Source organism: Ammodytes marinus (genome assembly GCF_949987685.1).
Source record: "Ammodytes marinus genome assembly, chromosome: 1".
In the NCBI taxonomy this organism is placed as follows: domain Eukaryota; kingdom Metazoa; phylum Chordata; class Actinopteri; order Uranoscopiformes; family Ammodytidae; genus Ammodytes; species Ammodytes marinus.
In genome coordinates, this window is record NC_137230.1 from 12,080,793 (window position 1) to 12,091,630 (window position 10,838).

General features: G+C 42.8%; 1 protein-coding gene across 1 annotated transcript; it reads right to left on the reverse strand.

Annotated features, from left to right (window-relative positions):
* Positions 1-3,750: 3,750 nt before the first annotated feature.
* rcn1 (reticulocalbin 1, EF-hand calcium binding domain) lies at positions 3,751-10,382 on the reverse strand. The gene is made up of 6 exons (XM_080031038.1): positions 9,872-10,382; positions 8,507-8,700; positions 8,092-8,270; positions 6,038-6,098; positions 5,583-5,782; positions 3,751-5,171 (listed from the first exon to the last, which is right to left on the reverse strand). Exons 1-6 carry the CDS (start codon positions 10,102-10,104, stop codon positions 5,064-5,066), a joined length of 975 nt encoding a protein of 324 aa, XP_079887164.1. The 5' UTR covers positions 10,105-10,382; the 3' UTR covers positions 3,751-5,063.
* Between the last annotated feature and the right edge of the window lie 456 nt (positions 10,383-10,838).

The window sequence follows — 10,838 nt, forward strand, 5'->3', positions numbered from 1 at the left end:
GCAACAATAGCAAAACGTTACCATGAAGTCAAAAAATGTTCTTCGGTAGTCGCTTGCAGTTTGTATTTAGCTCATTTACTCCAGTTTTGGCAACACAACTACAATTTGACCTGAAATGAGAAGAGAAAGTAAAAGCCTATCCCTTGAGCTGTCATGTTAGGGCAAACAATCCTGTGAAGTTCCCTTTCAGCTCAATGTCTAGGTCCAAACAGCTCACTAATGAACAGAGATTGTACTTTTTGTTCTGCCATTATGCTCGTTATTATATAATGGGCGGATGAAAGCCTGTTATGAAAGCCTCGGCGCAGGATGGGTCAGATGTCCCAAAGATCATTACAAACAACACCCTGGGCTACATCCAAATCCCTAAAGGGTATGGAGTGAACGAACACAAGAGATGAAAAGACAAAGATGAGGAGACTGCGGATACATTCTGATGAAAAATAGGGCATCACGATGATGAGAGTCAAGAGAGAGAGAGAGGGGGTGGGGGGGGGTGAACTGTTTAGTTTGTTATGCAGGCAGTTTAATTGTACTAGTCATTCTGGGTTTGCTGCTGTTAATTGCTGATATGGAAATGGAAGTGTACAATGAAGAAAAGCTCTTTAAAAAGACAAGACTAAGTGTAAATTACACTGGATGGGGGGACGGGGTGCTTTAAGCATTAGACGTTAATATTCTCTACTTTATGGTCCTCTCCCTCCGTCTCCATCCCGTTCACACCCAGAGGGCTCATTATTATCAGTGGATGTGGGGTTGATGTACGCAGACACTCATATGAGAGCTGTCTGAAGACATTACTGTACACACACTCCCCCAGTGTGAATGATTAGGAACCTATCATAAACAGGAGGGGGCAAGGCTGCTAAACATGGCCTCCAGGCATGGCTGCGCAAATAGTCCGTGTGCCCCCGTCCTGCTCAGGCAAACACACATTTGGTTCTTTTACCCACTCACACTAGTCCACCTCCACTCACACATTGGCCTTCGGACACACACAGATGCACCCTGACACATGACAACCCTCATATGCAGTTTGGAGGAAGTACGTTGAGCTACTTAGTGTTTAAGGCCTCCAATTATTCAAATGTACGATGCAAGACTGACCTCTTTAGCAAGGCAATAGAGCAACCACATGATTATCTAATGGACGTAACAAAGCCCAAAAAAGACCAAAAACTTAGAACACCACTATGGGAAACACCTCCACTCTGAATTATCCTCAGACTTGGAGCTTTTTTTGTCAGGTAAAAAAAAAAGAAGGAATTCATCTGAAAGGAAATTTGTATTCTTGGACGACCCTGTGCAAGTGGAGCCAGGCCAGACTTTGGTAACCTATTTCTGCTGATTTTGCATGAAATTCTCATCGTCGTTGCCATGTGGCCCCTCTAACAAAGTTATTTAAATCTGGAAAATGTCAAAGAAATTCATATAGAAGTAAAGAAAAATAACAAACGAGACCTGAATGTTTAACAGCTTTCCAGAAATCTTTTGGGCTTCGGCAGACATGTGATTGTATTTGAAGATGGTCCCTTTTTTTACATCACAACAGGCTAAGAAACAGCCCACACACATACATCGCCCTGTCCCTGGTTCCTAATGAGCTTTATCGCATTGGTCCCGCTTGACTTGTCTTGCTAACTGGCACACATATATCCATATGTTCCACATGAGCAAGCAGAGGGGACAGGCTGGGTGACAGAGCAGCTTTCTCAGTTACATCGGAGAGTTTCACTGCAACAGCCAGCAGCAACAGCAAGTCAGCTTAACTCCATATCTGCTGTGCGTGTGCTGCTGTGGACCGCAATTACTGAAGTGTTAACAGCATCCGTTTGTGTCTGATCTTCAATGAGTCAAACATAGGCTACAGACTTGAACGTTTGATATAGTTATTACCTGAGATAGCCTACAGTGTGCCCTTGTGGAACTTGAAGCACATGCAGCAAGCAAATACAGCCTACAGCACTTTGGCTATACTGGTATTCATAGCAAGTGCAAGGGAAAACAGTCAGATAAAAGAGAGGGGGAAATAAACACAACTTACTGCTCAAATGCATTCTGAGCCTGCCTTTCTTTTGTCAGGAGGCTGAGGTAGGAATAGGATGAGTGTGTGGGTAGAACAGCAGGTAGACAAGTGAACAAAGGATGCCTTGAGTTAGATGACAAGATCAGTAGGCCTACCACAAATATATTTAAGTTAAATATCAAGGACAGTTAGTCTATATTACCACAGCCCTATGTTCCACATCTAAGTAATCTAACTATATAATATAGAAAAGGATGTCTGTGTGTGTGTGTGTCGCTCCTATTCTTAACTCTCCTTTTCCCCTTACCTTAGCTGTGATGCCTGAACCTATCGCTAATTTCAGGAAAATAGGTCTGTGGAAACAAAGGGATGACCCCATATCAACCTAGCACCCCTAAAGGGTCATCCCATGTTCCCGGGTCCTTTGTTCCCCGTTTTCCCCAAAAAGGGTCCTATGTTCCCCGGTCACAATACATACCGGGGAACATAGGACCCTTTTTCTGAAAAAGGGTCCTATGTTCCCCGCAATTCCTCAACAGGTCCTAATAATATTTAGAAAAGGCTTATTTTTTCCACCATAATTTCCATAATTGCCAAATTGCATGAAATAAGCCTTCGCTGATTTAATCCAGCATTTTTTTTACGGTAGATTACAGGGTTATCGTAGGGTTAGGGTTAGGCCTGTAGGCTTTAGGGTTGGGCCTGTAGGCCTACGGTCACATGCCTACAAAGCAGCGAACATAGGACCCTTTTTGGGAAAAGACCCATAGCAACTCCACAGGAGTTTATCTGTTATCAACCATGACACTGTGGGATTTGTAAGCCATTGCTCACAATTCTGAGAAAATTGTATATGTGATGCTTTGTAACACAAAGTTGCATTTAAGGCTATTCTCTGGTTCCATAGCTGCTTTGCAAAGTGGTATAATAGAGGTTGATCCACAAGAGGGAACTCATTTCAGCCAATTAAAGGTAAAGTTCAACATGTTTGAAATGACCTTATTTGAATCTTGAATGTGTTAGAAATAACCTGATTCTTGTATTGGAAGCCCAAGGAAATAAGATGGAGAATGTTTCTTCAGGTCTGAGAAGAAAACTTTATTTTGATCACATATAAAATAGGTCAGTGCTGGACACTGTGAGGAGCTCTCGTAAGGTCTCATCCACGTGTACAGAATAGTCAAATGAGTTGGACTTTTCTCGCAAACTAAATGGTCAGTTTTATCTGCAAGCAAGCCAACGGAACTTACTCATGTGCTATAAAAAATGTGGTGGGTGTCTGTGTGAATGTTTGTGTCTAATTTTGCTGTATCATCTGACCTCCTACACAAAGGACCCACTGTTCTTATCTAGTCAGCGTGTTACATAGAAAAAAGGAATTACACATCAAGAATACAAAATATATATCACTAAAATATGCCAAATTACAACACCTTGAATTATGGCACTTTTGCATTAAATTGTTGGACCACCACAGATGTCTTAAATATCAAGCAAGCACCAACAGGTAGTTAACTTAGCATAGAACAAACTCTGGAAACAGCTAGCCAAGCCCAAGCTCACCAAGTAAGACCTATTTAGTTGTATTATCTATACAAAACCCATGTTAAACATCACATTATGGTTTTACATTTATAAGTTTGGCTATGTGGTGGTCTTTTTCTTGGCTGGGTGCAGCGAGATGGAGTCATGTAGTCAATGTGTGCTCCACACACATTTGGACAAAGCCATGCTAGCTGTTTCCCCCTTTCCAGTCATTGTGCCTTTCCGAATGCTAATTGTATTGATATGTATGTGTTCTTACCATAGAAAACTGAAACCACGCAATATAAATACTTACAAAAGAAACCTTTTGGTAAAACAACCACTAGAATTAAGTTTCATCCACGATGACACAGTACAACGCACAAAATACTCAACACTTTCTAATAACACATTTTATTTTATTTTAACACAATTCATGAGAAGTGAAGAATGACACATGTTGATGTGTTTGTGCCTGTGTGTGAAGTGGACTATTAATGCAGAATTAGCCTATGTTTCAAACAACAAAGCATAACAGTCACTTAGGGGGAAAAGGGTTCTGTGACCACTTGTGCTAAAACAAATGTCAAATTCTAGTCACAGTTTGTTCTTTTCTGTGCATTTGTCAAACAAAAATATCTTTAAAACAATAGAGAAAAAAAGTAATCCAATGACACATTTCTGATGTGCAAAAACACCAGATGACATTGGAGTGACGTAACAGGAATCCAATAGAGCACTACAAAACATTTAAAATCAATAAGACAGGTGTGAAACTTCGATTGAAAAATATTGAGCACATAGTTGGTCTGAAGTAGACCAATAAATACTATTCAAAGTACGAGGAAAAAATATATTTCACAGGCCACACTGAAACCAAATGAGTGCAAAAACCATGCCATTAAACATCTGTTATTAACACTTCTTAAAGCACTAAACTTAACCAACAACAAATACAAATAAACATTAAAATCTTTAGACCAGGAAAACTGTAAACAAAGAAACATCAGTTGTGTATTGTTAAAAAAAAACATGATCTCTAGTTGAACACTGTATTCCTCTTAAACCTAAAATTCAGAAGTAAATCCATAAATAAATTAAAATCAGAATAAATGTTCGGCGCTGTAGTTTCACATTTACATTGCTATCAGAAAACACTTCCTGTGTATTACGATTCACGGAAGGTTTGGCATTCAGATTGGACAGGTTTTCTCTAAAAGATCTGCACGAAATCTCGGAAAGGCAGTGAAGCCAGCGACGTGGCTGGAAGGCACCGTCGATGGGAGTGTAAGGTCCACTGGGTCGGGCTATGCTCCTGAATGTCAGAAACAAGAGCCGAGATGGAACCGTATAGTGTTAGTGGTAGGACCGAAAAACCATGTCCATCCATTTTGTGTCTAGTGTTGGGTTTCTTTCAATCCGTCCCACTGACATCCCGCCATTATGAGGAAAGGATGGAGTGGTGATCAGACTTGGTGCAAGAGTTTTGTGACTCTGTCTTTGGAGAGACAGCTCAGAGCTCGTCGTGGCTCTTGGTGAGATCTTCTCCGTAGTTCGTCGCCTGACTTCCCACAAACATGTTCCAGTTTTCAAGGATCTCCTCCTTGGTCAGCAACTGGTCCTGAGAAGGGAGGATGAAGCGATGTCATTAAGGTGACTTTATTCTGACATATCACACATACTAAAATATGTGATAGAAATAACATCTATGTTGTTGATCTCGGGCCTAGGCCACAGCAATGATGACAACTATTGCTAAAGTGGATCAATTAAATAGTCTACGGCAGTTTTGACCAATAAAGACACTTATTTCTGACCAGCATGTGAACTCATATAATCTGCTACACTTTCTCACTCTTTCAATACTTACAAAACAGCAATATAAGCCAAGATGGCACAAGATGCCAGCTCAAGTTGGAATGTCAATGTAAAATGGCTACCTTTAAAGAAAATCTAGCATTAAAAAAAATAAAAATAAATCGAAAAACATAATTTTCAGTGCATAATTTTCAGTGCAGGTGAAAGGACGTACCTTGTCCTGGTCAGACTCATACACCAGATGTCTGGCCTCAGCCTGGGCGTGGTCGTAGTCTTGGGGCAGGATCCAGTGGCGGATCTCGTCCTGGTCCATCTTACCGTCTTTGTTCAAGTCTCTGAAGTCAGAGAACTGGTCCCTCTCTGTCCTCACCCAGTCTGGCTCTGGACCACCGTCCTCGTGAGCAAACATGTCGGCTGGAAGAGTGGAGACAAACAAGAAGATAAACGATAAAATAAAAAAATAATTAAATAAAAGTAGAACCAGGCTTACACCAAAGCTGAACTCCTGATCTGGTTTTAAAATCAAGCTACTCATTTTTACTGTATGGGTTCTTATTACATTGAACGTACTCAAGCTGCTGATAAGTGTTTGCATTATTGCTTTTTGCCTAATCTTTCAAGATGAATAAATCTGATTTCATTTTTTTCCACAAATCGCTTTAAACTTACCAATGTACTCGTCCTCATCAACGTGTCCGTCACCGTTCTTGTCAATGTCCTCCAGGGTTTCCTGCATTCAGAACGAGTTGATGACGTCATTAGAAAGGGAGACACAAGGGTCAACAGCTGTAGTGGAACTTTCGCTCTGAGTAATAAAAGACAAAACGTGTGGCCCCAGGCAAGACGAGTGAACGTATGAGGGTCAGCTGTTCACAGCTGGGCTGGCAGACTGACACCACGATCACAGGATTCCTGGCTGATGAGACGCCAAACCCCTAGCACTAAAAATTGACACAGTTTATTAGTGAAGCACTGACTAACACTGACTTACTTAAAGGCTTGCCGTGTGAGCTGATCATTAGTTAACGACCACACGCACATGCATGTATGTACAGTAATTGCGATACAATCTGGGCATTAACACATGCACGCAGCTACACAGATTGAGATCACTGTACGCATCCTGCCCTGCAGGTGAGGGACCCGCTCTAAACCCCTGCTGAATGATTAATAGCCATGTCGCTGCTGTGGCCTAATAGCTCACTATTTATAAACAAGACTATCCGTCCATCCATTTCCTGTACCCACTTAACCTGTGCAAGGTTGTGTGTAAACATGGAGACATAACATATAAAACCTATGGGCCACTACAAACCTCTGGTAAGAACAGACAAAGTGAGACACTTGAGTAAGATGTGCATTTCATTTTCTATTATCGTCCATTCAGGGATACTTACACCTTAGTCAGTTACATTATTGTCATAGTTTACTACTACAGCCAACACTGACTATATACCATGGCATAGGGTAATAGCTCAACGATCTGAATTTACTCTTGCTGTGGTTTCCAATAAATAAATTATTAAATAAATGGGCTGAATGTTTTGTGAATAAGCATGAATATGATGAGAGCAGAGAGACAGAGGAAGCTCAATGCCACACACAATACAAATTTGACATTTAGCGGCAATTTTTACAAAACTCACCACCTTGAGCCAATGAGTATAAAGCTTTATGCAGGAAGAATATTTGGTTCTTCATAGCACAACAGATAAAAAGCGAGAAACTGAATTATTTGAAGGGGACATAATGGAACCCAATAACATATTGGGGAAGTGGTCGGTATGTTTTTCAGTTTAAGGTGTGCTGTAGTGGAGTTCTCTAGGCTCTGAAAGCAGATAGCATAAGGAAGCCAGACATTTAAACAGCATGCTACATTATGTGAATGAGTGCTTAGGTGTAGAGTTGGTGCCTGAGCCTACCCCAGTCATTTCTCCTGCTACAGCCTACAATTATGTCTTCCCCTAAAGCTGTTAAGTCTTTCTTTCTTTGAATACTTTTTCCATCAATTGCTCATTGTTGCACGGTTGTGTGAAAAGAGACTTATTAGCCCCTGTGAGATTCACCAGAATCACTAAGGATGCCTCCCGCTGAACAGATCTTTGGTAACGTTCGGTGACATCATATAAAATGAAAGATTAATAATTAACTCCGTCAAATGGGGTGGTACAACTTTTATGAACGGAGCGGCATAGTGCATCGCCGCTTAGATTTTGCCACGCGACTGTCCCAGCAAAGCCAAATTTATATTTAAAAGATGGGAGCCCTAAGTGGGACGGTCGGTCCATCCCACTGGACCTGTTCCAAAAAAACATGGTAGAAAACTCGATCGTTTCCCGGCCAAGTTAAAATGTCATTAAAAGGGAGTTGTCCAAATGGAACGCATCTATACAAGTGGCCGTCGGATCTGTTGCTGTATTTAAACAATATTTAGATGGATAAATGACAGAACTCGAACATTGGGGATTTTTATGTTTACCCACACGCGCATCTAGAGCGTTTAGCGCTATGCTTAGTGAGTCATTTGACAGACCTTTTCTAGGCAAACTAAGTGACCTTGTCAGGTATTACTATAAGCCCCCACAGCTTTCTGACCTTTCCAGCACACACACTCTTTTCGCTTTACCAATGTGAAAGAGATGTTTTATTGTGTTTTATGGTGTATCGTTTTGTATTTGAATGAATGTGTGCAAATCAAAATCAATTAGTGGCAGAGGCCTCACCAGAATGACAGTCTCCTTCATGTGTTCAAACTCCTCGGGGTGGAGAAAGGAGGTGAACTCTTCTCTGTCGGCTGCCATGTCGCCGTTCAGATCGGCCGTTTTAAACCTCCTCTCATCGCGAGGGAGCATCTTCTTAAAACTGAACTGGTCCGTTGCATCCTCAAAGTCCTCCGGGTTGGCTAAGAGGGGATTAGAATCAGGTTAAGTGTTGTGTATAAAATAGCTACTGTATGTTTTACTTTAATAATTAGCTGCAGGTTTAAAAAAAAATCTATCTAAACCGATAAACAAACCGCGGGTCGGAGAGAAATGTATTTTTTCGATTCCTCTGAATGTCTGGCACATACTGCAAGAATTGACAGTAAAATTGACTTGATTCAAAATGATGACATAGTGTGCCCTGAAAGACACATACCTAGGTAGTATCCGTATGTAGCTTGCTTGTACTCATCCCATGAGACTTTGTTGTCTTTGTTTAGGTCGTAATCCGTCCACACCTTCGCCACGTTCTCGTACACGTAGCGCTTCTGCACGCGTTTGATCCAAGCCTTGAGCTCGGCCGTGTCGATCATGCCATCGCCGTCAGCGTCTATCCGGTCCACGATTTTACTGCAAGGCAAGAGAACAAAAGGCAAAGGGGATTGCAGCATTTGTTAGTTAAAATGTTATTCATCTTAAAGTTATATGCGTAACTTCTATTGCCTACATGAGTAATTCTGATTAATTACAACACTGTTGGCGTATTTACATGAGGTAAGCCTTCTGTGGTCGCGCAAGGATTTTATACGGCTTCTGCTGTACGTTCAGGTTTTTTTCTTAGCAGTAGAATCAACCACTGAAACATTTCTTGGGCGCTTCTTGGGATTTTTCTGAGCTCTTGTGTCAGTGCCGGGGCTGACACCAGTTTGTTAAGAGAGTGTGGGTAGCCGACAGGATTAATCAACTTTTTTGTCGACCCTTTTAGCAATGGCTTGAATGTATCAGACATTCATTTATATGACAAGAAGATGCACTATAGCTTTTATGCTCAATGGTGACAGTGTGTTTTGGACAACTCATCAGAGGGTCTTCTGTGAAAGAGCACCGATGAACTTTTCTCACCAGCAGGCAGGAGAGAGAAGTACACACATTAACATTAAGTACATTAGGGACGTGGCTTCATTGGGAATACTCTAGTAGGAGAAGGCAAACCCACTTTAGAGGAGCATGAAGAGTTAGCAGCTGTGGTGTGTATTCTTGGCCCTGGGTTGCCACGTTGTGATGTTACAGGGGTCCCTCCCACTCAGGGTGGGGAATGCCCATTAAGGCACACTGTATGTTACATTATTGCCAACATGGCACACCACCAAAAGAGACACCAACAGGACCACGTAGCACATGAAGTGTACACACACCCACGACACTGCCACACAACTTTTTCTCAAACTAGAGCATCGCCTACAAATGCTTCTTTAATGATGTTCTATAATTAAAATTTCGGTGAAGCAATTAAACTTTCGTAGGAGTGTGTGCGAGAAGTAATAATGCACCTCTTAGACCCGCTGGCATGCACATCTCTCTCAGGCAATTGTTGTTAAATGTTAATGCCCTCAGCAGTCTGAACAGTTACACGCAGGAGGAGCAGCAGCAGGAGGAGACAAGTGAGCTTGCGTGATTTTACTCAATGCGGCGTGTGACAACAACACTATAAAGGCCTACGGTACCTACCAACCACACACACCTTTCTGTCATTCACACATATCAGAACCAGCTCTTGATACGTGCCTGTGCAATCCCTTACCCAAGCTTGTCCTTGCTCTCCTCGGGGGTGAGCTGATCGAACGTCTTGGCTTCCTCTTTGCCCAGAAAGGCCTCATGGTCGTACTGGAAGCTGTTGTTGTCTTCGTTGGGCGGCCTGGTGCCCAGTTCTGGCTCATGGTGCACTCTCTCTTTCCTTAACGTGGGCTTGCCGTGCACCGAGCTGGCAGCGCACAGGAGGAGGACGGCGCATGCGAGGCTGAAGAAGACGTCCATCAGTCAGTCAGGGTGATACAGTCTCCGAGGAAACGAACCGTTGTGCTGTCTATGAGCAGGCCTCTCTCTCTCTATGCAGCACACACTCACCGAGCGAGCAGCTATACAGACGCCTTCACGAGCCTTTACCGACCCGAGAAAACCTTACGTTCTCTCTCCAGCGGCGGCATCCAGCGATCGAACCTGCAAAGAGCTCCTGAGATCACCGGGAACACCTAACGGTCCTCGCTCAGTCAATTTAGGACGTTCCTGCACTCTTTCCTGAGGAAGGGACGCAACCAGACCAATACTTCCGGTCCGTGTTACGTACAGCCAATCACAGTGTCCGTTTCGCGCAGGGGCCCCGCCTCGTCCACTGACAGCTATCAGCCATTGGTCCACAGCGTGCCGGTAACGCTAGAGCGATTCAGGCGCCACGTTGCAACTCAAAGTTTTAGAAGAGAGTCAGCGTGGGTCAGCCTGGGAGCAGAGCAGACATTTGCGAAAATACAGATTGTACGAAATTCTTTCAGCCCTACAACCTTGGCAGAGCTGCTTCACTGTAGGCACGGTGGTGTTCCCCCTCGCACCAGCACGCGCCCGCCATGGCAGTGTGTCTGAGTGTGCACAGGTGAGGAGCCTTCAGGTAGGCCCATGTTTAGGATGGCAACAGGGAGGTTTTGTCTCTGCTATAGTTTGCAATCTATCTAACAAATAAAATCAGGTAGTTGTTGGAAACATAGACATCAAACGTC